The sequence below is a fragment of the Marmota flaviventris genome, chromosome 2, assembly GCF_047511675.1.
Source record: "Marmota flaviventris isolate mMarFla1 chromosome 2, mMarFla1.hap1, whole genome shotgun sequence".
Lineage (NCBI taxonomy): Eukaryota > Metazoa > Chordata > Mammalia > Rodentia > Sciuridae > Marmota > Marmota flaviventris.
Window position 1 is genome coordinate 115,542,342 of NC_092499.1, and position 26,859 is coordinate 115,569,200.

Consider the following 26,859-nt stretch of genomic DNA (forward strand, 5'->3'; position numbering starts at 1 on the left):
GAAAAGTCCCTTAAAATGAGAAAAGCTCGCGTTTACGGATGTGTGGCTTGACCAGGGAAGCTGCCCCTGGTCGCGGGGTTCGAGGCCAACGGTGGCCCAGCTCTCCTTGGGAATGACTGGCACGCTGGGGGAAAGGCAATTAAAACGCAACAATCAAACCAACCTTTAAATAGTAACTTTTAAAAATATAAAAACAGCTCATTACAATGACTTTTCATTTTCTTTTTTTTTTTTCTTCAGGAATAACTTTCTTCTACCCTCACCCTCCCTCCGGGCTAGAGCCTTAACAAGAGGTGGCAGATGAACATCTGAGACTCAGGGAGAGAGACAGAGACTCCAGACGCCCTGCGTCCCCATCTCAGACAGATACAGGGTGCTGTGCCGGCTCCAAGCCACGACCTCCACGTCACGTCCGGAAGCTGCTCAGCCGCAGGAACACCTGAAGATGGGCGGTTTTCACAGAAGCCCCTCCTCCTCCTCCTCACCAGACCAACTCACACATTATAAAATAATCCATAAAAATGCAGTATAAAAATTATCTTCCATATGCTACATCCATGGAGAGCCCACCCCCAGGACTCACACTGCCTTTAGCTTCTTCTTTTTTTTTTTAAAGGAAAAAAAAAAAAAAAAGACCAAAACCCAACATCCTAATACCTCAGAACATTTGGTACCAAAGCTTGGTAACCAACCGCAGGAGACCATATTCTACCTGGAACTTCTGTGGGCCACAAGAGACTGAGAGCTGTTAGGAATCACCGCAGCGCACCAGGACATCTCCCTGCCCCCGGCCCTCTCTGCCCTGCCCAGGAGGGGAAGAGGGCAAGTCACCTGCTCAGACTTTATAACCCTGTAGGTTAATCTGCTTGTCCCCTCTAGGGAGAGAGGAAGGGGCTGAAGGCAGGAAGGGGGAGAAGACATCACTTCTAATTCTTTTTATTCAAATTAAAAAAAAAAAAAAAAAAAAAAGCACCCACATCCATTGCTGTTTTTCTCTGGTAGCTCCCTGAGCTGAGTTGCTATGCTTCCCTCGACCGTGGTGTCATTTCCAGGCTGTGTCCATCCATCCATCTGGAAGATTAAGAAAGGCTGGAGAGGGAGTTCCTCTGAACCTCCATTTCTCATCACAATGACCCAGTGTGCACCAAAGAGAAAGAGGAGAAGGAGAGAAAGATGGAGCCAGAGGCCTGAGAGAGAGGGAGACTCGAGACAGGGCAAGAGGCAGACAGAGCGGAGGGAAACCCAGCTGTCCCCTACGGACATCAACCCAGGTCGGCCCGGTCTCAGCACTGTCCTTCAGTCCGTCTGTCCATCTGGCACTCCCTCAAGGCTTGCCTAGGGTGCCAAACCCGCATGAGGCGCGTTCACCTGGTGTTAGGTGCCAGTCTGCTTGGCCGCTGCAGGTCCTTCCCCGATCCCAGGACTCTCCTCCCTGTTCCAACCCCTTCTTCCTGTTACTCCCTCCCTGTCCCTTTCCCTGATGGGAACTTCTGTTTAAAAAACAAACAAAAACAAAAACAAAAAGCCACCACCACGAGTGGATCACAAATACAGCAGGCGAAATACACGGCGAGCTCCCACTGGGCAGGGGCTTCCTCCCCCACTGACCAGTCCACCACAGGAGTCTGTTATTTACAGTTTTCACAAATCTTGTGCACTGCACAATCAGGAACGAGATCCCCCTCCCCAGCACAACAATGTGGTCCACTCCATTGTCCCCCACCCAAGCAGGGAGGGGACAGGTCAAAAGAATGGGGAGGAAGAGACAGAGATTCATGAGGGTGTCTGTGGGGAACTGGAGCCACAAGCCTCCAAATAAATCTATTTGTAGCATCTGCCAGCATTGTTAAGGGGGAGGAGGAGAAGAGAATCCATCCGAGTCTGTGAGACACATCAATCCATGCCCAGGAGTCCGGGCCATGGCGGGCACGTGCCCTCTCAGCCCGCTGGAGCACAGCCCGGAGCGCGGCTGCTCACGGCCCCTCCTCCGCCATCCTCAGGGGCCTCGACTGGGGTCTCCCTGTCAGAGCCGAGATGGTTTCTCCCAGAGTTGGACAGCCCTGTTAGAGTCCTTGTTTAGTAGATGACCTCATAAACTGTGGCCTTCTTGTCACCAGAGCCTGTTACAATATATTTGTCATCCGCTGAAATGTCACAACTCAAGACAGACGAGGATTCTTTAGACTGGAGGAGGGAGACGACGAGAAGCAGGAAGGCGTGGGGTGTGGGGAGAAAAAAAAGACAGGAATTCATTTGGAGCCCTTCAGACCATTTCAACGCTCTCTGCATGAAATCGCCCCGCTGCACTGTCTCAGCTCCCACCCCGAGCCCAGCAGAGGGTGGGTCTGGAGGCGTGTGCAGCTAGGGGGCCTCCCACCAGCCTTGCCACTAGGAAAAGCTCATTGACAGCTCCCACGGGACTTTCAGAATATGTTCTAAGGACGGAAACAGGACAGAGGTGAGCGCCTCTTCAGAGTTCAGACGGGACGCTCCCTCTGAGACTTTCTGAGCTGGAGCAGACTTCAGCCTGCCAGACCCTCAGCCCCACAGGCCAGGAAAAGGACTGGTACCCAAACTTTGAAGCACTCAATTTAACTAGAGACTCCGAAAGGGACATGCGTGACACATGGGATACCAGACATTTCAGCCTGGGGTCAGGAAGTGAGTGGCTTGGTGAGGAAGCTCTAGATCCCAAAGAGCCCCCTGCTTAGAAGCCCTCATCTTCAGGAGTCAGAAGCCATTAGCAACAAAATAGGTGTCCCCTGTGGTCCCTAAGCCTTTTCCTCCGCAAAACCCAACCTGGGTGCCTATCAGGTAGGAGCAGGAAAAGGGCCTGGAAGGTCTGCTCCTAGCTCCAGGCTCTTCCTGTTCTGCCTCCCGCCATTCTCGCCTCCCGCACAGTGGGCACAGTGGTGGTGGATCCTGCCTCAGGTCAGATGGAGAGGACGTGTAGGTGGGCATACCTGGAAGATGCTGGCTCCGTAAGGTGTCCTCCAGGCATTGAGAAGGTTATCTTTCCCCGTGCTCACGAACCACTTGCCTGCAGGGGGGAGCCAAAGGAATAGTTAGGGTATGGCTTGCTGCCCTCTCAAGCAAGAGCTGCCCCAACATGGCTGGCTACCATGGAAACACCCCAAGGACCGCTAACCAGGGCTTAGTGTGACTCTCCACTCAGGAGTAGCATTTTGCAAGTGAACACATGGAAACCCAAAGAACATCTCTCTCTGCCACCTGCAGGAATAGGGGGCTGGGATGGACAGGAAAAGGTAGGATTTGAGGGTAAGTGCAATTTTTACACTTCTCCATTGAAAGCACTAAGGCCAACTGGCCCTCCTAAATTTACTACTGGAAGGTGGCAGAAAGTATTGGAAGGAGCAAAGCCCCAACAACCTGGAGACCCAGGCGACCTCCTCCAGGTGGGCACGTGACCACAGATCCACACTAATACACTAATGCTCCCCCCAAAACTATGTGGCAGGCACCATGCTCTCTTCTGCCTCAGAGAACCTCATTGAGGTTTAGAGCAGGTGAGGTGTGCCCTTGGTCTGATGGCTTGTCAGGGTGGGGAGCAGGCTACCAGACGGCAAGCCTATGGCCGTAGCCACCAGCCACCGGGAGGAGCTACCTGGACTGCTTCGTGTCTATTCCTTTGCCCTAGGCTGCTGAGGACAAGTTATGGCCTTTTCCTGAGAGCTCAGTGCCTCTGAGGAACAGGATGGAGGACAAGATCCCCGAAGGGTGTTGAAGGGACACCAACCTGGGCTGAGCTCTTTCTGTAAGTTCTGGACCACTCGGCATACATGGCTGGGCCAGGATGCCAGCCCTCCCCCAAGCCCTGTCAGGCCAGGACCCAGGCTCACCACAGTAGGCAAACTTGAGGGACAGCACGCAGCTCTCATGCAGGTGCAGCTGGTACTTGTCGGGCTTGGTGTGGTGCAACACCTCCACGTTGCTGCTCTCCATGCCCACAGCCAGCCACTCCCCAGTGGGGCAGTAACCCAGTGAGAAGATCTGCAGGGGCATACACAGTTCAGCACCCTCTCCCTCCAAGGATGGGGCAGTTCCCCAAGGCCCTGCTCAGGTACCCAGGGCCAAACTCCCGACCCATCCCCAGCCATTCACAGACCAAGCCAAATGACCACCTGCCCACTGACCCAAGGGGATGGGATGTCATTTTATCTAAAGATAAAAAAGCCAGGTTTAGAGAGGAGGCAGTGGAACCCGGGTTCAAACTCAGAGGAGCACAGACACTTCATGTCCAAGGGCATCCTCTGCCCCTGAGACTTTGGTCTCTCCTTAACATGAATAAATAAAACACTAAAGTACTAAATATTCAGGGTCAAAATATTAAAACAAGTAATAAAATAACAACAAACAGCAATGCCTGGCACTTACTGATGCTGTCTATGAGCCAGACTGGTAGCCCTGGCTTTCAGGAGCATGGCAGGAGTCACACTAGGCCTTGCAGGGAACGACTATTATTTGTACGCCATGAATGAGAAAACCGGGGTCAGAGTGCTCAACAGGAGTGGAGCTGGGAGCTAAATCCCCAGGCGGGTCAAGTGTGTCTAGGTCCAGGGTCTTGTCCACTCTGTTTCATTGCTGTTTCCTTCAGGAAGCCTTCCCACATGGCCCAGGGTGGTTCCAAGTCCCTTGGCAATGGTGACCCTGTGAGGGTCCTTTGTCCCCTGAACCAGGTACTGGGGCCCTGGAGGGGAAGGGAGCTCTGTGGGAGGAGAGGAGCCTGGCTGCACACCTGGGAGGTGAAGTCATGCTGCTGCAGCTGCCGGCCCTCCCGCAGATCCCAGGAGCGCACGGTGTTGTCCAGGCCCCCAGTCCACAGCTTGGTGCCATCGTGGGAGATGTCTATGCAGCTGGCCCCGTCTGTATGGCCCTGGAATTGCCTATGAAAGCCAAGCAGGGAGTAAGCATGAGCCCCCAGACAATCCCTGACTGGTGGCCATCCAGGGAGTCAGCCAGTTCTTTCTGTGAGCCAGCAGAGGAGGAAACTGAGGCCCAAAGGGGCTGCAACACGTGGCATGATCCCTTGGTGAGCCAGAAGCCGAGCTGGCCAGGGCCCCCATCTCACTCAGAGGCCTTGCCCAGGGCCAGGTCCCCTGTAAAAGAAAGGCAGCCAAAGGGCCTGGCACAGGATCCTGAGATTGGTTCCCTCCAGGTGGGTCCTTTAGTGAGCCCACCCTACTCCGGAGGTGGTGGGACTGGTGGTCCAAAGTCCAAGAAGGCAGAAAGGCCCTGGAGAATTCTGTGAGGCGCTTCACAGAGAGAAGGCAGGCCCCCTGTCTAGGACACAGCTCCTGGGCCTGCACTCTGCATGTCTTGGGCTGTCTTGACCCATTCTCCTTGACCTTTGTGGAATACAGGCTGAGGCCACAAACGTGCCAAACAACCATGAGGAATACAGGCAGCTGGTGGGTACCGAGAACCAACTCTAGGCCAGGCACCGCTGTCTGCCATTGCACCGAAGTGCAACCTACACTGTGCCCAGTAAACACAGGGTAAGGTGACCTGCACAGGTCATCACTGCAGAGCTGAGCAGCAGTGCTTCTGAGGCCCCATGTCACACCACCAAGTGAGGCTGTTTCTCTGCTTTGACCTCTTCCATCCTCTTGGCTGTGTCCCTCCCAAGTCGGTTCCAGCTTCACCACCTCTGCATAGCCTCCTCCAATCTCCCAGGCCCAAGCAGCCCTCCCTCCCCTGTCCCTCGCAGGCCAGTCTGTCTCTCTGCCAGGGCACTCTCATCCAAACTGCCCTGGCTACCCCACTCCGCAGACAGGGCAAGGCCACAGCAGGACTCCGCACCAGGCTGGGTGGGTGTAAAACCCGCAGGACGAGGCAGATGCTCCCTCCTGTGACCTCACCTGACTAGGGTCTGGTTGTGCAGGTCCCAGACGGCAATGTTCCCATCGCTGCAGCAGGAAAAGCAGACTTTTGCATCAGGGCTAATGGCCAGGGCGTAACAGGCAGGAGCGGAGGATGTCAGCTCGGCCTTGATGCGGGGTGTGGGTGAGGCCAGATCCCAGATGGTGAGTGTGCTGGCCTCTCCACCCACGATGAGTGTGCGCCCATCAGGGAGTAGCTTGCAGGAGCGAATGTAGTTGTCCCTGTTCTAGAGGGAGAAGGGGCAGGGCTAAGCATTGTCCACACTTCCTTTCCTGGGCACCTTGAAAGTCACATCTAGTGAACCCTCGCCCCCTTGCCACCTAAGCTCCCAGCCCCCCCCCCCCTAAAACATAGCAGCTACTAGGCTGCCCCTGGGTTTTCAAATTTACATTCCATTATTCTCTCCCGCTCCTTCAAATACTCCATGAGGTCAGGATCATCTCTACTTGCAAATGGCAAAACGAGGGCCCAGAGCTGCTCAGCCAATCCAGGGCTAAGCCAGGCCAGGTCTGGGGCTCTCGCCTCTAGCCCAGGCTGCTCCGCTCTCCTACTCCTGCTGGAGACGTCTGCAGCCCCGGAGTGCTCACCAGGCAGTCCAGCTGGGAGATGGGGCTCTTACTGCCCGGCTGGCTAATATCCCAGATCTTCACACAGCCCTTGCCACCTGTGTAGACGTGCCGCGTGGGGTTGCTGATGGTCACGGCACACACCACCTCCCCGTGGCTGAGTGTGTTGATCTGGCGGGCATGCCTTGGGATACCAGGGCCTGCCAGGGCATCATGGGGGAAGGGCACGGGCTGCATCTGCCCATCAGCGCTCACATGGAAAGAGTAGGCTCTGAAAAAGCAAGAAACTTCACTCTAGCCATCCATCTCTGCCTCCCAGGTCCCATCCCAGTCAGTGTGAACCACTCCTGACTGGGTGTCCTGCCCTGAAATCTTTAAATCCAGGAACCCTATGTGACTGGAAGGTGGGTCCACCAGGATGGGTCTACTTCACCTTCCAACCTTGAACTTTATTCTCACTTATATTCTCATTCCAAATTGGATCACAAGCCCCACAGGCACCCTTTACCAACAATTATAAAGTCCCCTGACATTCTGGTCCTAGCGGGATCCAGCTAAATGCCGCCTATTTTAGGAGTCAGTGGTGGCAGGGAGGGGAATCTGCCTGCCCCTCCAAAACCAAACTGCAGGGATTCATCAGAGCCACAAGCCACAGCTGGATGGCCTGCTGTTCCGGGATTCTGAGGGAGCCTTCTCAGTGGGCTTCAAGATCCTCCTTGATGAGGTGAGCTCTGGGAAAGCCTAAGGCAGCATCTCTAATGTCTACTCAGCCTTTTATTTCCCCAACAGCCCACGGAGGTGAGGGGCAAAGGGGAAGTGTGCCCTGTGGGGGGTGGAACACTGGAGACAGGGAAGGGATAAGTCTAGCAAGGCTGGTGGCCTTTCCCTTCCAGCAGGTAGATCCCAAAGGGGTCCCCAAGACCCACAAAAGCCCCATGGCTTTGGTTAGAAGTGCGCCTTCCCTCCCAGAGCCAGAGACTGTACTCAGCACCTCTTGGTTTCCTGTTGGAGGAAGCCTCTGGGGCTGGTCACACTTGGTGGTTTCCCAGGGTCACGGGCCTAAATGCCTCTAGAGGGACCCAAACCTTTCCAAGGGGAGACAAAGCCCGGCAAGCTGGTGTGCTCAGGGGACGGGAGGATGGGGTGATGTACTCTCCCCTGTCAGCCTCGTGAAGCATGCAAGAAACACAGCCATAGCTTACGGTTTCCCTCCGGGAATGGAGGCGAGGCTCGAGGGCAGGCCTGTGGCCCGCATGGGAGGGTGAGGGTCAAAACCAACCTGCAAGAAAAGGCAAGGCAGCCGTTAGTGATGCCACCATACAGCCCCTCCCTTCTGCCCCCTACCACCCACTGGGCCCTGCCCACTCAGCTCAGCCTCTTCAGGATCAGGGCATCAGCACAGCACAGCACAGGAAGCTGGCTAGAAAGGCCAAGTGCCTTGCCCAGGACAGTGCAGTCCAGACCTCTGACTCTGAACCAGTGCCACAAGGCACAGCCAGCTGACCCTGCCCCTCCTGCTGCCCCAGTGAGCCTGTTACTAGGATGGAAAGGAGACCACCCTAGGTATACGAAGTAAGGACAGAACTGTCCCGAAAAGGGGCCTTTCTCCACCAACCCAGATCCTAACTGATCCTCTATCATGACAGCTGTAACAACCAGCCCCACCTCCCAAACCTGCCAGGTGGACGTCATTTCCCACCCCGCCCTGAGCCCAGGAAGCAGCTGTCAGCCCATGTCCCAGAGTGGCCAGGAGCAATGCCTGCAGGAAGGCTGCCCTGTGGGAGGTTACACAACGGGCAACGGGGATGGAACCAAACCCACGCAACCCCACAGTGGACCCTCACAGCTCTTTCCCATAAATGTTCTCCTTAGGGCAGCTGTCTGATTTCCAGACCCCTGTTTCCCTTTAGCATGCAGGGAGCACCACTGCAACCTCCACCAGCTCTCTACTCCCTGCCCAGTCCCCCAAAAAGGAGCCAAAAGGTCTACGTACAGCTCCAAAGCTCACCATTGGCGATCGGCCATAGGCAGCAGCTGCAGCGGCGGCGGCGGCACTCATCTGGGGCGGGATGTTGTGGAGGCCAGCGTAGGCGCTCGGGCTGGTAAGGGAGCCGTTCATCTCGTGGTGGCTCATCATGGCAAAGGGTGTGGCATAGGAGCTGGTGATGGAGATGGGCGTGCGCAGGGCTGAGGCTACAAGAAGGTAAGTGTCAGTGGGGAGGTGGGCATCAAGGGGAGTGGGCCCCACCCTCTTGCCCAACCATACTGCAGCCACCTCCTTGCGCAGTAGCAATCCTTCCTGCATACTGAAGCTGCCTGCTCTTGGGAGTCCTCCAGCACTGAACCCACCCACAGGGGACCCTTGACTTCAGAGCCTGAGCAAGCTATAGCTGGGACACATCTACCTCTTTCTACACAACAGGACATGGAGGCCCAGAGAAGGCTTGTTGAGAGCCTTACAAAACTAATGGCAGGGGCAGAAACAAGTCCGGGGTGCCCTGACCTACTTGATGCTCCTTCCACACATGCAGCCTAGTAGTGGCCCAGGAATCCCTGACCTGAGTGTTGAAGGCGCACCCAAGTCCTCCTCAAACCTAACTATGAAGCCAAGGGCAGGTCCTAGGAGAACCCCAGCTTGGACACTCTTTGTGCTCTGGCCCAGCCACGCGGCTCCAACCCTGGCCCGAGGCCAACCCTCCCCCCACACCATCAGATCAACCCAGCCCCATGGTGCCTACCCATTATACCTATCGGGTCCATGCCTGGAGGTTTGCCTGGCATTGAGCGGAGCCCCGGGGTTGTGCTGGTGCCTGGGGTCGGGGCATCATTCCTTGGAGTTGGTGTGTTGGACTTGAGGCCAGGCGTTGAGGATTTGTCATTCTGGGAAGGGAAGAGGTAGAGACCAAGGGAAGTCCTGAGGACCCCTCTTCTCCTGAGAGCTAGCACAGCACTTAATACCATCCCCACAAGAAGCTCAGCCCCAACCCCAGTTCTGGACCCTCTGCTGAACAGAAAGACATGGTTCCATTTTACAGATGCAGCAAACAAGGCTCAAAAAGGTTCCTTGACTAGTGCAGCACCAGCCAGCAGGTGGTAGGGTCAGGCGTGGACCTGAGCAAGCCCATAGCCGGGTCCTTTCCACTCTCTCCCCTCCCTCGTCAACACCACTCCAGCTGTGGCCTCTGTGCATCCTCATTCCCTACCCCTTTCTGTCCCCACCTCCTTGGAGGCACCAAGCAGACCCTACATACATGACCAAGGTCTTTGGTCTTGGAAGAAGGTGTACTGCTGGAGGAGGCCACCGAGGCGGGGCTGGTGGGGGCATCCTTTTTCAGGCCCCGGGCCTTGTCCAGTCCATTTTCAGGAGGGGAGTGTGCAGGGCTGACCCGGGGCGTTGCTGGGTCCTAAAAACACAAGTTACACAGAAATGCTCTGAAAGCCACGCCTAGGCTAGAGTCTTCCCTCCCTAAGAATGGGCTCAGAAAGGGCATGAGTGATGGGGAGAGTCTGGCTAAGAGTCTGGGGGCCCCAAGGAGGGGCGTAGCTATTAATTTAGTCTGACCCTTCTATGTCACAAGCGAGCAGACTGAGGCCTAGGATAGGGTGGGGGGAGTGAGCTGTCCACGATCAAACACAAGTTCAGGACTCAAATTGGTGAGGCTGGGCTTGGCATCGGGTAGCTTCTCTACGGCAGCTGCTATTCTGCGGGGAACTCACAACTCTCCCTCAACATGAGGATGGAGCAGAGCCGACCTGAGAGACTACAAGGAACAAGGTGGTCCCTCTTTGGGCTCTTTCAGGGTCTCTCTGGAGATCCATCACAGGAAGTTCTCAGGGTCTACGAACACCCCGCCACCATGCAGGAAAGCCCTGCCCCGCTCCTCCTGACCCACCTAATGTGCCAAGACTAGAGGCCTCACTGTTCTGCTCAGGCAACAAAACAGATGTCAATCTAAGAAACAAACAATCCTAAACCACCCCAAACCCTACAACAGGGGCCTACCCTTACCTCGTTAGAAACATCCACCACCAGATCATCACTCTTGTCCCCATCACTGTCCTGCAACCAAGAGAAGCCAGCAGACCAGTAAGAGACCACACCCTCCCCTCTCCAACCCAGCCTGAGCCACCCCCTGCTCTCCACCTCTGCCAAATGCCAAAGTCCTCGCTGTATCTACTGTGCCCTGTGCCCGGTGCCAGCAGCATTCCAGGTCAAAGTCGGCCTTCCTCCTGGGCTCCGGGGCCTCTCTGCCACTGTGCCCACTGGGCAGACTCCGGCCCCCTGACCATACTTCTCATCCCCTCCCTACAGCCTGCCCTTTCACTCATCTCTCAGAAGCTGGAGCCTCCTTCCCAGCTGGCTTTACAGTCGCTATCACGAAGCCGTGTGTGACTCTCATCTTGGTGTCCTCACCACTCTGGGGTGGGCCACTGGCCTCATTTCACAGAAACACAGCTGAGCTCCGAGTGCACAACACATCCAAAGCCAGAGCAGCCAAGCACTGAGGTGGGTCTCTGCAAGTCCTCCGAGGCCCAGCACGGCACTGTCCCCATGCCCATCCCAGCCCAGTCCTGCTCAGCCTGGCAATGGAAGACACCATGGCCACATTCCCACAGGGTCTCACATTATAAAGCTACTAGAAGCCATGGCTGAGAGGCTGAATGCCTGGCACAGACTGTGAGGACTGCAGGGCCAACCTGTGGGGACCATTTCTAGCAGCAGTCTGGGATTCCCTGAGTACCATCAACGGCAGCACGGGACTGCTGGCCCACTGACGGAGGAGCCCAATACCTCCCCGGACCCCAGGAAGGCCAGGACAACAGTCCTGTCCACTCCACTCAGTGACTCGCATGCTCACAGAGTGTATGACTCTCCCCCGCAGGCCTCCTGTCCCACCTGTAACTCTGACTCACTAACCGACCTCCAGAGGGCTCAGGCCACAGCTCAGTCACAGCCTGGGACCTGTCCTGCCCAACCAGTCCAGTGGTACCCGCTGCTCTCTGACGTACGTATCGGCTCAGGCTGTCCTTCTCCTCGGCCTTCCGCTTCTTGGCTTCCATGCTGTAGTCTGCAGAGCCCCGGTGCTTCTCGCTGGCCCTGAGGCTTTCTGAGGGTGACACTGAATTATTCTAGAAGCAAGAAGAGAATTCGGGGTCAAAGCCTTGTACCTGAGCCTAACCTCTCACACAACCTCCAACACAGCTAAACGCAGGCTACACAGGAGGCCCGAGGAGGGAAAAGTGCCTCTTCCACCCTATGTCTGTGTCTCTGCTCACTCGGAACCTAGACAGGGAGCTGAGCCCTTCCCTAACCCCTAGCTCGCTTCCCTGGGAGCTGCTCTGGCCCATCCTTACTTTTTTATTTTGTTTTTGGTGGTACCCAAGATGCAACCCCAGGGCCTCCTGCATGCCATGCCAGGTAAGCGCTCTAACTCTGAGCCACACCCCCAGGACATCTGGGGTCAGGGTCTGACTATGTTGCTTAGGCTGGCCTCAACTTTTCTACCTCCAGAGTAGCTGGGTAACAGATGTGCACCGCCAGGCCCAGCTCCCCGTTTACTTTTGTAGCAAGACACTACTATTAAATATTTAGTCTTTCAATATTGAGTTCTTTGCATTCTAGCCTGAGAGGCCCCTCCCTATAGGGTGAGAGTCACCTATGTGGCTCACTACCCCTCTCATGTCCGCCACATTTATTTGCCCCAAGGAAGGATGAGGGACAGCTGCCCTGAGTCTTGAAAGATGGATCTGAGGCGACAGACAGAAATGTAACAGTACTTCATCATCATCCCACAGGAATGGGGAAATGGGTAGGAAAAGAGTGTCAGCCTATCAACAGTGTTCTTAATTGTGGACAAGCAACTGGGACCATCCTACTCCTCTCCACAGCCAGGCTGCCAGCAACCTAGAGAGACATCAGGGTCACAGACAAATAAAAACCCTAATGTTTCAAAGCATCTCCCTCTGCAAGGCAGGGAACACAAAGGCAGGGAGAAATGTCCCCCTCTGTCAGAAAGCAAGGGCCCTATGAAGTTGCCAGCCTGGAAATAGCTGGAGATCTCTCTCAACTACAGAAAGAGGGAGCATGGGGACCCTTGAGCATCAAAGACTTGGGAATAGGGTAGACTGGCAGGCAGGTCTGGAAATGGAGCTGTCCTGGAAGGGGACAGGAACAACTTCTGTCCATGGCTGTCAGCAGGTAGTGGGGAGCTACTGGCAAGGGTACCTGACAGCAACATTTTGAGGATCAATGCCCCTCCAGGATGCTGCTGAGGCTCACCCCTCTCCAAGAAGAGCACTATACTGTTACTCCCTTCGCCTACCCAGCCAGCATTTTCAAAGCACCTGCCGTGGGTCGGGCCTGGCACTGGGTGGCAGAATGAGCAAGACCAGTCCCTGCCCTCCACGAGTTCAAATCTAGCCAGAGGAGAGAAAAAGGCCAGCTGATCCACAGCCCGAGGCAGTGAGAAATGCGTGGTGGGGTCATGGCAGGACAGAGAGACATCTGTTCAGAAGAGAAGGGGCATCCAGGGCAAGTGGGAGAAGCCTCACTCCTCATCCCCTCATGGTCCTGGAGGCCAATGCTGGTGCAAGGGCAAAGGTTGCTGAGAGGGGATGGGCCGGTGCGGGGCGGGAGCCAGCCGCAGAACTTAATTTCCGTTCCTAAGCCGGTTTCTGGGCAGCCCTTCCCTGCCAAGTTTCTGCCTGAAGCAAATTAAAATGGCAGAGTTATCAAGCCTTGAAGAAAAAATGGAGGCTATAATGGAACTGCAGCTCAACCTTCCCACAGCCGTGCAGAGCGGCGGCGATGCGCGCACAGCCGCAATTCAATTAGCTGCTGCAAGCGCCGGCAGAAAAATCACCGTCATTTCATTTCATTTCCTCCGACGGTGGCGGCCACCCCGTGCTAAGCAGAAATGCTTCCAGCCCCTCGGGCTGGCTGCCCCTCGCAGGCGGGAGGGCGGGTGGAGAGGAGGGGGGCGCGCGGCTGCTCGTGTTTCTCCCTGCGACCCGGTGCGCGGCTCGGGAGAACAGCGAGCTCTTTCTTCTCATGCAGTCAGGCTGAAAACCCTCGCCGCTACCGGAGAGTCATGTCAGGCATTTAGCGGCATCGATCCAGCCCGCCTCTGGCTGGCAGGCAGCCAAAAAACTAAGTATTTTTTATTGCTTCGGCTAGGCAAGGAAATATGAATGAAGCTACCTCTAATTGGACTCCAGACTAACCCCTCTGGGACAGTTTCCAGCCCGTCCACCCGTCCCCCTCCCGCTCTGACACAGCCCTGTCCTTCCTGCCGTAGGCCTCATCTGTTGACAACCTGGCTTCCAAAGGCTCATTACTTCAGTCTACACCCTCCGACACCATCGCCACATGCCCACAGCCCCAGTGCCCTGACTCTGAGCTGCCAGGCCTAGCCTTCCCTCCCACCCCAGCCCGGGCATGGCATCTGATTCACTCCCACTCCATTCTCCCGCAGCCTAGGTGTGCCCCCTCTACTCTGAGAGTCTGGCCCGAGCGGAAGTCGGCAAATGCTGTGGAGTGAAGAGCTCAGGCTCCTGAGAGGTGCCTGTGGGCTTCTTCTAGCAGAAACTTTTATCAACAGGGGCACAAAGCCAAAAGCAAATAGGAATGAGGGTGAGGAGGCAGATGAGGTGAGGACCCAAGGGTGCTGGGCTCAAACACTGTTTCCCTGCAAGAGGTTACTGTTCCCTGGGAAATCTGGACTTGTTATAAGCAGTCCTTCGGATGGCACTGAGGAGCTGGCTAGAAGGCTGGCTTATTATTCCTGTGTTATGCAAAAGGAAACTGAGGCTCCGAGAGGCCATGAGTGCTACCCTATGTCTCATAAAGCTGGGACCAGAGCCAAGCCTGAATGTGTCCACTGCAGCCTTCCTTCTATCTAGGCAAACAGCTTCTTCAAAAATGCCACTGTTCGAGGATCAACAGTGAAGCAATCAAAATGGATTTTCAGCTTCAATTATTCCTTTCTTCTGTACCTAGCCATTCCCTGGCCCAAAACGGGACCTGGATTTCTGAGCACGTGGGCATGGGGAGAGAAGACAGCAGCACCCTATCTGGGTAAAGGGAGGGCAGGGGAGGGAAGATGGGTCTGGACAGAGGGAGGTGCCCGCTGAGGCTGCTGTCTAGATGGTTAGTTAACTGCCTGACCTTCCAAGTCCTACTTAACACGAGGTAATAACCAAAGCCATCCTAACAGATTAGATGGCCCCAGATACAAGGATGGCGATGAGGAATAAAATAGCTCCACTAATCGCTGGAGGATTTTTTTTATCCAGACTCCACTGTGCTTATTCAGAAGGCTTATTCACTTGAAACAGAACCTCGGAGCCTCAGTGTGATCAGAAAGATTTACAACAAATCTCAGAGCTGGCAGACACGCAGGCGGCCTGGCCTTAATGCTTGCTTGCTAGCACTTTCTTAAACCAAGTGAAAGCTCAGAACAGGGAGAAGCCTCAGGCATTTGAAGCCGTGGAGGATTCAGGATCGTTCAGGAGGCATCCAGCCTGCAGGGTGGGTAAGAACCTTGGCCGGCAAAGGGGACAACTAGGTCCTTTGCCCTGGGCTGAGCTCCAGTGGCTCCACAAAGCCCCTTGGAAGACCCAGGTTGTCAGCTGACCTGGTTTCACATGAGAGACAGAGCTGATTTAGCCAAAGCTCTTCATTTGATAAATGATGTACCAAAAGCCTGGAGAGATAAAGGACTTCCGTAACTGAATGCCACTCAACAGGTGACAGCAACTCCTACTTTAGGACAGTAACCATGCCCCCTCCACCAGGGGATGAAGGCACTGTCACCAGAACATCAGCTGAAGCCAGTTCTCCCAGTCCTGGGCACGCATAAATCATAAACCCTCAGCTTCAACCCACAGAGCAACAGAGAATCCTGAGCCCAGGGTGGGCAACAGGCGGGTCTCGGGTGCACAGTTCTAGGACAAACCCCCAGGCCAGGAGCCCAGCAATCCCTCCTCCTCCCAGCACCCAAACACAACCTTGCAGGGTATAGAGCACTGACACTTACCGCACTGGATTCTCTCTCTTTGGGGAAGGAAGGCCAGGGCAGAAGAGTCAGGACCCCCAAGAAAAAGAACAAAAAAGAAAGTAAAAAGGTCAGTTTCCTCAGTCCTGCTGGCTGATATAAGCCCATTTCACTGGTCTTCCAAAGGGAAAAGGGCCTGGCACTCTCTAAGGGTCAGCCAAAGAAGGGTCAGTGGGCAATGTATCTCAGTTTGGAAATTATCCAACCCAATTCCAGTGCCCCTCCTTAGTTCCCAGGGTGGGCCAGGGGAGGCTTTTGGCCCAGCTCTTCCTAGCATGCCACAAGGACATCAGTTTACTCTTCAACAGACAAGGGTTCTTAAAGTCACAAGCCTGGGAAGGATCACGCTATGCAAAATACCCATGAAATCTGGGAATTAAGAACATTATGGAAAAAAGAAAAGAAAGGAATACAGGAGTGGCTTTTGTCTTGTTTTTTTAATTAACACTGTCCTCTGTTTCTTTGCCAAGACGATCCTGGAAGCTGAAGCCTGATTATTTGCCTAGCTAAGCAGTAGCTCCCATTCTCCTGCCTGCTGTGGAGGCCCCTTTCCCTGGGCCAAAAGGACCATTTTACTACAGGGGACAAAAAACTTGGCCTCTAGTTCCCAGGACATGGCCCGGGCCATGGCAAGATGGTGACACTGCAATTCCCCGGGCCCAGGAGACTCAGAAGGCATTGGCTACGTGGCTCTGTAAATATCCAAGGGCAAAGCACACAAGCTGGCAAGTTTTGTGAAGGGTCTGCCTCGGAGCCAGGCCCTTGCCTTCCCTGATCCAAGAAATCCCTTCAAGCCCCAACTCAGTGTAGGTTCCTGGGTCTTCATGGTCAGGGCCTAGATGCAGGTTAGGAGAATAAGTTCTGATTCCAGTTTCCCAATCACCTCCCTGCTGGAATGTGCTTGCTTCCTCTACTTGAGCACTGACTCTGTACCTTTCCTGAGGCTTCTGTACTGGTGAGAATATGCTCAGAAAAATATCTAGAAAGTTGGTCCCTGTTGTCAAGAAACTGGATGGTCTTGGTAAGGACAAAATATTTTCCAGGGATAGAACAAAAAGGACAGCAACAAATGACGGTATTGGGGCCACAATTCTTAAACTTTTATGGGAATTTGAAAAAAGGTCCCCAATCTGACCAGGAAGACATCATAAGGGAACAGGGGCTGGACGAGCTCTCGAAGGACAGGGCATAGCTGCAAGCTGAACGATGAAGGGTGGGCTGCTCCAGAGGAATGGACAGACGCCTGCCAGGGCACAACACCAGGAACAAGCTAGACTGGGGCATGGTGCGTAGGAATGGGGTGCTGGTTTCCTCACACCAGGGAGTCAACGGATGACTCCAAATCTTTGTCTGACTCCTAGTCCTAGAGTGACAGCACCTGCCATGTCCACACACCATGGGGTTTGCAGGCATAGGAACCCAGCCCAGCCCCACCCAGTTCCCAGCCCCAGCTCAAGCCGCACCTCGATGATCAAGTTCATGGTGGTTCTTCTCATCCTTCACCGACAGGTGGGCCTGGCTGCCCAGGGCGCCAAGTGCCAGCAGTCCAGAGCTGCTTCCCGTCACTGGGGGGATCCCAGGAGGCTGGAGGCCTGATGGGTGGGGCGGCAGTTGTACAGGGGGGCCATGCGTGGCATGGGAGAGGTGCTGCGCCTGGAGCTGCTGCTGCTGCAATGAAGTCAGTGGTGAGCACAGCTGAGCGGACGGGCAGGGGAGCTCGGACTACCTCTTCCCATCTCCCTCGCTCCCGCCATCAGGAGGTAGCAGAGGGAAAACCACCCCCAAACCTTTGCCCCCCAGTTCAGTCCACATGCTCAGGAAGTCTGTTAATGGACGGCAATTTAGATAAAAGATTTTATGTCTTCAGGCACCCCACCCAGCCCCACACTGCAGTTGCAGGACAGAATTTCGCAGTCTTTGTTTCCAAGCCAGAGATAAGTAATACATGCATTTACAAACCACACAGCCACCAGGGCTCCCTCTCAGTGGAGGGGAATCTGCTTTTAAGCTCACAATTCATGCGTACATGCCTTCAACATCAGCAGCCAGAGCCTCCCACCCTGCAGCTGTATCCTACGGGAGATTCCCTAATTCTGAAGCACTCCAAGCCTGGTTTGGAGCCAAGAGAGGGAAGGTCATAGCAGACAGCACCATGAGTAAGATGAACTTGGAGCCAGTGGAATGAGAGCTGATGTCTGGGGACACTGGCAACTAACTGTGTGGCCTTGGGCAGGTGACTTCAACTCCCTGAACCTCAAAGTTCCTCATCTGTTATATGGGGAAAGAACCACCTACTACAGCAGAGGATCACTGTAAGACAATGTGTACAGGGCTTGGGCCACAGCCCCCCCGACTCGACTCAGGAGGCACTGGGACAGCCCCTAGCAATGGCAGAGCTCTGAATGGGCCCCCCATGGCTCCAATTTAGTAATCCTGTCAACAGCAGCAATTCTCCCCACTCCCAACCCAGGACTCTGCTCCCCAGGGCACTCAGGGCTCCCTGTTCCCTTCCTCCCCCACAGCCAAGTAGACAGACAGATATGCCACATATCATTCCTAAACTGTGCCAGGAACCAAGCTAGACCAGGCCAATATTTCTTAGGAATGGGTGCGGCAGGGGCAGGGCCAAGGCATGCTGGTCTCCAGCAATGCACACACCTTTCTCCTCCATTAGCACAAGAAAAGGAACCCAACACTTACTGAATGCCCAGGCACTTTCCAGACCCTACCCCCAATCATTCCAACTACCTGGCAAGGGAGGGGCTGTGCCTATTTTACAGATGACAGATGGATGCTTAGGGGGATAGAGTGGGCAGTCAGTAACTGACACAAGTCCTGCCACTGCTAAGTGGGATTTGGACTCAAATCAACCTCATCCTAAGAGTGTTGTAAGAAGGTCCTTCAAATAAGAGGAGGTGGGGAGGGGGGTCGGGGAGTGACAGAGAGCAAAGATCTCACATCAAGACTTCACTCCAGACAGGGAGCTTACCTGTCAACATGAAATGGCTTTCTGGAAATGGCTCACACACAACAAGACATGAAGAAGGCCTACATGTGTTTGGTAGAAAGTTAACGGCCCTTGTTCTCCCTCAACTAAGCTGCAAATTGTCAGCCTGGGCTCCACCCCAAAGTTAAGGCAGCCGCGGAGGTCACCATGCTCCTGGCCCCAGAGGCCACTGGTCCTAAAATGGTCTGACTCCAGATCTACCTGAGATTTACTACAACAGATACAGGGTTAAGGTGGTCCTTGCAGCCAGACTCACAGGGCCCATGCAGACATCAACCCTCCCAGCTAAAGAGCTCAGATTGCTCTCAAATGGGAGCCATGCCATCTTTCAGAGAAAATATAATTTTTGCATCATATTCTAAAAATTATACATGCTCATGGAAGAAAAAAACTGAGTATAAACTTGGAAGTTCTTTTTTTTTATTATCTTTCAATCACACCCCTAGAAGATTCTGTTACTTGTCTAGATTTTCCTTTATGATAATCTACAAATTTTAAATGTATTTCTACACAAAAATGGGCTCGTCAACCAGACTACTAGATAATCTGATTTTAATTTAAGTGTTCCAAAGAAATCAACTTGTCCTTTTGCATGACTACTTAGTATTCCCTGGTGTGGCAGGACCATACAATCTCATCTAGATATCAAGTTACAATGAGCCCTCAGTGGGGACCCTATGGTTTTAAACTTGCTGCTGTGAGGCCCTTTAACCTGCTGGCAATGACTATTTAGTAAAATCCCAGGAAGCAAGGGTGAAGGCATTTCATCCACTTTTCACAGTGCAGAGCCAGTAAGACCCTTTAAGGAAGAAACAAGAAAGAGGAGGGGGAAGTTGGCTTCAAAGTGTCTTTGCTCCCTACAGCCACTGCCAACTCCTTCCACACACTGAGTTAGTGAACACAGCCAAACTTACTGAAGGTGGGTATCCAGGGAAAGACGTAGATGAATAGTTCCAAACCCTCTCACCTGACCAGGTTAAGGCCTCCTCTCCTACCCAAACATCCAGGCTCAACTGTGTCCAGTTAAATGTCACCTCCTCTGGATGCCCTTTCTACCCTCCCAGTGGGAACAGATCTCTCCCTTCTGAGGGTTCTCAGAGCCCAGACTTGGGAGCCAGACACCCGAGGGTGGACTTGCATCTCTATATCAGCGATGAGTTTTAGGACAAATCAGTGGACCTTTCTGGGCCTCAGCTTCCTCATCTGCCAAAGGGACCCCAAAGTAGAGCTCCCCTCTTCAGGCTGGACGAGAATCACACACATTGCTACGTAGAAACGAAGGACGTGTTCAACCAACCGTTAGCAAACTTGATGAAAGGATCAGACACCACCACTTTCTGTCATCTTTACATGTGCTTAGTACCTTTTGAGCTCCAGGACAACAGTCTCATCTATCTCAGAAGCTCCAACAGTGCAGGGCACATTTTCTGAGTGAATAAGTGAAATATTGGATACGATATAAAAGAAGTGACTGAGAAGTCAGTCAGCTCTGTCCAAAGGGGACCAACTGCCTCCCAGATCCGTTTTCTCTGTGGTCCAGTGCGATGCAGCTAGAACAGTTAGTTGGCACAGAGAGCATCAGCAGGGTGTTGGGCATCCTGCTTCCTCAAACATGACCCAGTGAACCATCACCAGAAACCTGGGACAAACGCCGCTGGGCTTCCAAGATGAAGATAATGCCACTCTGTTTTTGCATCTCAGAAAGGAGCATTCTCTTTGCGGTGGAGGAAAGGAATCTTCTGTACAAAACTCAAAAGTTTCTTATCTTTAAAGACAAGAAAAACCTGCTCTGCAGAGCCAGAAACCACCCTGTAGTCTCCTGGGGGTGGTCTGAAGGCATGGTCAGGACTGGCCCAGCAGACTCTGGGATGCAGGGACAGAAGAGCCACACCACAAGGATTCTTGCTTAGGGAGAGAGCAGTTGCCATGGCTTGTCAGGCAGAGGGTCTGCCAACAATAATAATCTTGGTTGCAATACAGAATAAAATAAAGTTTTCTCCCTGATGGGGTAGGCAGTGTCCAGCTGGCAGTGACCTGCCTGACTCAACATCTCTGTTACAGCCTTAGTCCTGCAGCAGGCAGCCACCCTCAGGCTGTAGTTCTGTCCCCTACAACACATCCTCCAGCTTCAGAGCACAACATGCTCAAACACGGTGATGTCTGAGTGAGAGGGTGACACTGTTTTTCAACTAGAAGCCTACTCCATGGTACAGAAATGGCAGCAACTCCACAGTCTGAGCCCACCTTACCATTACTTCAATTCTAGCACTTCTCCATCCATAACACGAAGAACGTCAAGGACTCCTCTTTCCACCCCCAGCCCCAAAAGAGGGGTCAGGAGCCTGGAACCAAGCCGGCTCCTAGTGCTTCTGTCTCCCTCCTCAAATATTGCATGTCAGAACACAAACATGTCCAAATCCACATCTCTTGGGGTGTACATGGGTCCTCCGTCCTCTGCATCTGCGCCAGGCACTGTGGCCTGGGCTCAGAAGGTGTGGCACCCACAGGAGAGACGACAGGAAGACCTTGCTGCCGAGTGTGCGTAGCTGGGCAAATGCTGCTCCTGCCGTGCACCTTTGCTAGCTGGTGCATTGCTTCGCTTCTGAGGTTCCCCATGTCAGTGAAACTTGGCGACGTTGTCTAACCACTTCATTTCCAGAGCCAAACTGGGCAAAGGCTCCCGCCAGAAGAAGCAAAGACAGGGTCCTAATGCAAAAAAATGAACACCCCTGATCCCCAGGGGCGGGAGAACATCCTCAGGCCTCTGATTGTTCTTTCACAAAGCTCGGCAGGCACACAGCACAGTTCCACACGGAATCCCACTTTCCAGTTTGGGAACAGCTTTACGAGCTCACGACAATCCTTGTTATCCCCACTTCAGAAACGGGCAACGATGGCTCCTGGGGCTGAGCAAGTCCAGAAAGCCAGCAGCGACCAGAGCCAGGACACAAACCAGCAGGACCTCCCCTAGCACAGCTGCCTGGCTGAACAAAACCGACGGCTGAGGGCACAGACGCTGCCGTGCCATTCCACTGTGCAGGATCTCACCAACCGAATTCAGCTCATCAGCATCCTTGCCACAGAGGAAAGAACCTCAGGTGGGGCTTCACAGTCCTTGTGTGGTTTGTGACAAGCTACCTCCTCCCTTCCCCTCCTCCCCCTCTATTAAAATGAAACAAAAATAAACAAAAAAACAAGTCAACACTTTACAGGTATCTCTTCCTCCTGATAACTCCCCAGGGAATGCAGGTCAATCCACGCGCGGGCAACCGGGCAAAAGCCCCTCCCAGTGCAAAGGCCTTGGCCCATCACAGAACACTAAAAAGTGGGTTCTGGAAATGGTTGATAAATCAGCTCATGGGGTCTTGGATCACAGCCCCCCCACAAGCTGCAGACCAAGTATCACACTTCCCACCTCATGTTGAGGAATCTTATCCTTCTACGGATCCCCCAGTAATGTGGATCCAGGAGTAGAGCATACAGGTCTTGTCAACCCCAAATGGAAGAGAGACAGCCTTTGGGCCTGCCTTCCCAGGGGGACATGAGCTCCCTGTGGTCCAGCAGGGCAGTGGGTGAGTTTGGCCAGCAAGCCTGGCTCCCTCCATCCGTCCTCCCTTCTCCTCTCCACACACACCACCCTGACCTTGACTCCAGCTTTTCTCAATCGGAAAGAAGATCCCAGAAAGACTCTAATCCTCCTGGTAGACATGCCACTGGCTGCAGCCATGCCCACGCCAGCCGTATTTAACTGATTTCTCTTTGAGTTGAACTGACTCACAATCTCAGATTCCTTGGACTCCCTGCCCAAGAGGGCCTTGGACAACTGAAGCAGATGTGCCACGTGACACCTGCCAATCCTCCTCCGCCTCACGTGGGGAAACTGAGGCCTGGAGGAACAACATGGCTAACTCCCAGACCAGGCTGCTGGCCAGAGGCTGCTTTTCCTTCCAGACTGACAAATCCCGCAGCGCCTGCCCTTCTGGCAGTCCTTGGCCCTACACCCCCGGCATGTCATGCGTCTCCTCCTCACTTTCTAGGGGCAGCTCAGCTGCAGGCTTGCTCTCCTCGCTCCTCCAGGAGGAGATAAAAGACTCCCCAACTAGATTAGCCACCTCCTTGGCTGGAGTGCAGCGAAGCGCGGCTCCCGCGCGGGCATGCCTCAGCTGTCCGTAATTCCTGCCTGGTGAGGCTCTGTCAGGCACGGCGATTAGACGGCTGCCTGCTTAATGACAGGGCGACGGCTGCATTCACTCAGAGCCTGAGAAGCAATTACCTTGAAAATGGGGGTCACAGGCCCCACTCGTCCGCTTTAATTGAATTCCAATATCTGCCTCGAGCTGCCTTGACCTAACTTGTAGCTTCCTAAATACTACTTAAAGGAAGTGGAGCTAATCCAAGCAGTGCTTCTTCCCCAATTTTATTCCTTTCTTCAAATGTAAATATATATACATATATATGTATTTTTTTTTTTTTAACAAGAGGCTTTTAATTCCCAAAAGAGAGGCAGGGGGTAGTGGGAACCCCACTGTAACCATTATAGGGGGTGAAAGCACTCAGCCTGGAAACCTAAGACGATGCCTGGGGTGGGGGAGATTTGAGCAGGGAACTCAAAGTGCATGCCCCGCCCTTGCACCACCACCACTACTGCAGAGCCACTGAGACAGTCCCTGGCCAGTGAGGAGGACACCATGCTAGAGCTGCACCTGGCAAGTGGGAGAGCCCTGGATCTTGGGCCTGTCTTGGCTGCTAAAGATTTCTTAAAACAATGGCATTGGGCTAAGTCAGTGATGCTCAATCACTTTTGTCCACAGACATTAGCAAGGTCCAGGGACATTTTTGGATGTCACAGATGCATGTGGGGGGGCTACTGAATCTAACACGTGCAGGTCCAGGATGCTGCTGAGCATCCTACAATGCCCAGGACCACAAAAAAAAATTACCTGCTCCTGAATTTCAATAGTGTTGAAGTAGAACAATCCTGTGCTAGATGATCACTGAAGATGCTGCTGCAAAACTTTTAAAATATCCTGCTTTCTCCTCAGGGGGTGCTGCCCAACCCTTTGCTCACCTTCGTATTTCCTCCCACAGAGTCTCCCCCCAGCACTGCAGGGGTCAAAGCAGCCTAATACTTCCCTCCCCCTCCAGCAGCAGCAGCAGCTTGAATAGGTGCTAACACCAGGAGGAGAGGCCCACCAGGGTGCCTCCGCCAACCATTTCAGATGGGTCGCAATGGCAGGATGGAAGAAGGGTCAGTGTCCACCACCATCACTCTGCCAAGCTGACTCTGATCTCCCAGAAGTCCTGTAGGAGCCAGGAAAACCCAGAGAGATGACATGTCCACCCCCTTCTTTTATAGATGCAGAACTGAAGCCCAAGAAGAGAAGAGCCTGCCCAAGGTCATGCAGGGAAACACCATGAGTAAAACACAGGCCTCCAGTTTTCTGCCCCAGACTGAAAAGCCAGGAAGTGCCATTTATCCCACCATGCAGAAGAAAATCCCAGGGCCTCAATTCTACCTTGAAATAATGACCTCACGTAAGAACAAAAAGAGAAATAACGAAGACCAATCACTAACTCAGAAAATGCTAGGGCTAAAGGGACCTCAGCTAACCAGTCCACTGCTTCCCAAATCTGACTATGCGCCCACAAAATGGCAGGAGCACAGATTCCCAGCCCCACCCACAAATCTGTGGGACAAGTTACCCGGAATCTGTGTTTCCTATAAGATCCTTGGGAAACACCAACTGAGTGGTTTGTGGGTGGGAAAGCAGTGACCCCACTACTCCCTTCATTTTAGGGACAAGTGGTTGGACAGGGACACCCCAAAGTCACTGAAAAAAACTTCTCAGGTGCTTATTTTAAATATCCTTAGCCTCACACCAAAGAAATAAGTAGAAGGCGGCTCCTATCTGAATCCAAGAAATGCACAAAAAAATGGGAGCCAAGTACGGTTACTGAAGAGGAGCACCTGGCTTCCCCTTTCCATGGAGTGGTCAGACTAGCAGGGGCCTCACGGGGCACTTTTTTGTTCCATTTGTTTTCCCCATGTCTGGGTGAATGGAACTTGAGGTCAGGAAGACCTGTCTAGGTGCCCCTGATGGAATTCATGAGGGCACATGATACTCAGCCATGCAGATCAGCACATGGGACAGCAAGACCCAAACCAGGTTCCATAGCATAATGCACATCAATAGTACAGCAGAGACAGTTCTGACCCCAGGCGGCCAAAGAAGGGCAGACCTCTGCAGGAGGAGGCAGAAGGCCCCGGGAGAGGCATGAGGCAATGGCCAGGTACTGGTCAGTCAACTTAGCCTCAGAGATGATCCCAGGCCACTGCCCTCCTCAATGACAGGGATACCAAAGTCAAGGGACAAGGAGGCTGGTGAGTTCAGAAGTGGACTTGAGGCATGCCTGGCATTCCTTTAGTTTGGGGCCTGGAGGGAATTGAGAGTCACAAGCAAGAGAGTCCCAAATGGATCCCACTGGGATGCTTGGGGAAGCCGGAGCCCTGGGGCCGCCATTCTTTGAGGCCAGCTAAGGTCAGGGTCCATCTCTGGTTATGGTAAATGAGAGGAATAAAAGGGCTATACACACGGTGAGAGGCAGATTGGGGAGTCCACGTACCCCGATGATGGCGTTCAGCTCTGTCATGGTGACCTGCTTGGCACGCTCCACTGCCTGAGCCACCTGCTGCTGGTGCTGGAGGGAACATAGGTGGTTAGACATGGCTGTCCTGACCAGCAAGGAGGAGGCTGGTGGGCGGAAGAGCACCAGAGGAGCCTCCTGGGACACAGCCCTGCCCTGAGACAACAGGAGACCCACTAACCAGGCCCAGGACACAGGGAAAGGGGGTGATGGGTGATTTTACTTTCTTCTTTAAAACCTTGCAAATGAGCATGTATTAACTTCTGAGCATGTGTTAACTTCCTTTTAATGGCTTTCCATCTTAAAATAGAGATAAGTGCCAAAAATGACTCGGTAAGCCATGTCCCTCCACCACATACATGAAAAATTAATAAATAAAAACAAAACAAAAGCCTTTGTTTAATGCAATGTGAATATAAATTGGATATTATACAATATTACTGAATGATTATAAATTTTCTAACTATAGTGTCTACAGGAGGAGGTCCCCATTTTTAGCACAGCTACAGTAGTTAGTGGAGAAATGTGGGAATATCTACGATTTACATTCGAGGATTCAGCAGAAAAGTTTATGTATGTTTACATAAGAGAGAAAACAAAGTATGCCCAGCTAGAGAGAGAAAGTCATGAAATGAACCCTAATGAACACCATGGACTTTTCTGAGTGGTGGTGATGTGTTGGTACAGATTCATGAATTCTAATAAATAAACCACTCTGTTATTGGAGACGCTATGGGAAATCTCTACTTTCCACTCAACTAAAACTGCTTTTAAAAAATAAAGTCTATTATTAAAAACAACAACAACAACAAAAAAATGTTTCTTTCATTGCCTTTGGCCTTAAGGTAGTACCAGCCACACACGCAGCCGTCTGCAAGTTCCCAGGACACTGTCATGTCTGATTCCAATCATTTCTTGTTCACCACTTTGCCTCAGAAACCCATGTGTCCAAGAGGGAGCTGACGTAGACACGGCCACTGAGGGGGTTGGAGGATAGGGCCTACCCTTGCTGGACAGAAAGGGGCCCACCAAGTCAGCCCATTTATCTGCCTGGCACACCAAAGTGGTTCCTTGAAGATGTTCCCCTCGAGTAAGCCCTGTAGCCTGGCTGCTGCCTCCAGGGGAGTCCCTTGGAAGGTGTGCTTATAAGGTGATGTGACTACTGGTCATGCCTCTGGTGAGGGCACTCTGTACCTAGGGGCTGAAGTCCCCTTTGAGTGCTGGTTCCCCACACAGAGTCTGCCCTTGGCACTGACTGGCCTCTCTCGCTTGCTCCTAGATGTGAGGATGGAGGGATGGAGCACAAGAAAGCAGAGGGTGAGGATGATCTCTGAATGGGACAGAGGACCTGCTGTCCATCACAGCTGCAGCTGCAGGTCAGGACCCACCTCCCTGGCTTCAGGCAATAACAGAAGGAGCAAAGAGTCCCTGGGATGTGGCCCCCACCCCTGGATCAGCTGAAGAAGGCTCCATAAATCCCCTGGGTGTCAGCAGGGTCCACAGGACTGAACAGGTGGAAGTCTGGACTACAACGAGACCAGAGGGCCACTGAGCTGACTCAAGAGAACAAGAGGAAACAATAAAAGAAGGTCTCACCTCTTGTGACAGGAAGGGCATGATCTGGGCTAAAATTGTGTTCAGTCTCTTCGCAATCTCTGTCTGCAAAGGAAAAGAGACCACGTGA

At 53.3% G+C, this 26,859-nt stretch overlaps 1 protein-coding gene across 13 annotated transcripts in view; it reads right to left on the reverse strand.

The window, feature by feature from the left end:
• Positions 1-160: 160 nt before the first annotated feature.
• The window catches only part of Tle3 (TLE family member 3, transcriptional corepressor), a 48,572-nt gene continuing 21,873 nt past the window's right edge, over positions 161-26,859 (reverse strand). For 2 of the 13 annotated variants that reach the window (XM_027923868.2, XM_027923877.2), the window contains 16 exons: positions 26,772-26,834; positions 25,125-25,229; positions 16,987-17,191; positions 15,506-15,522; positions 11,478-11,597; positions 10,477-10,527; positions 9,719-9,871; positions 9,206-9,347; positions 8,461-8,660; positions 7,670-7,746; positions 6,489-6,738; positions 5,880-6,127; positions 4,757-4,904; positions 3,861-4,011; positions 2,964-3,040; positions 161-2,184 (listed from right to left, as the gene is read on the reverse strand). In XM_027923868.2, coding sequence (XP_027779669.1) covers positions 2,077-2,184; positions 2,964-3,040; positions 3,861-4,011; positions 4,757-4,904; positions 5,880-6,127; positions 6,489-6,738; positions 7,670-7,746; positions 8,461-8,660; positions 9,206-9,347; positions 9,719-9,871; positions 10,477-10,527; positions 11,478-11,597; positions 15,506-15,522; positions 16,987-17,191; positions 25,125-25,229; positions 26,772-26,834 — 2,115 coding nt within the window. In that variant the 3' untranslated portion in view covers positions 161-2,076. The remainder of the gene's footprint in view (positions 2,185-2,963; positions 3,041-3,860; positions 4,012-4,756; positions 4,905-5,879; positions 6,128-6,488; positions 6,739-7,669; positions 7,747-8,460; positions 8,661-9,205; positions 9,348-9,718; positions 9,872-10,476; positions 10,528-11,477; positions 11,598-15,505; positions 15,523-16,986; positions 17,192-25,124; positions 25,230-26,771; positions 26,835-26,859) is intronic. The other 11 variants (XM_027923938.2, XM_027923925.2, XM_027923903.2 and 8 more) reach the window with 11 other exon arrangements.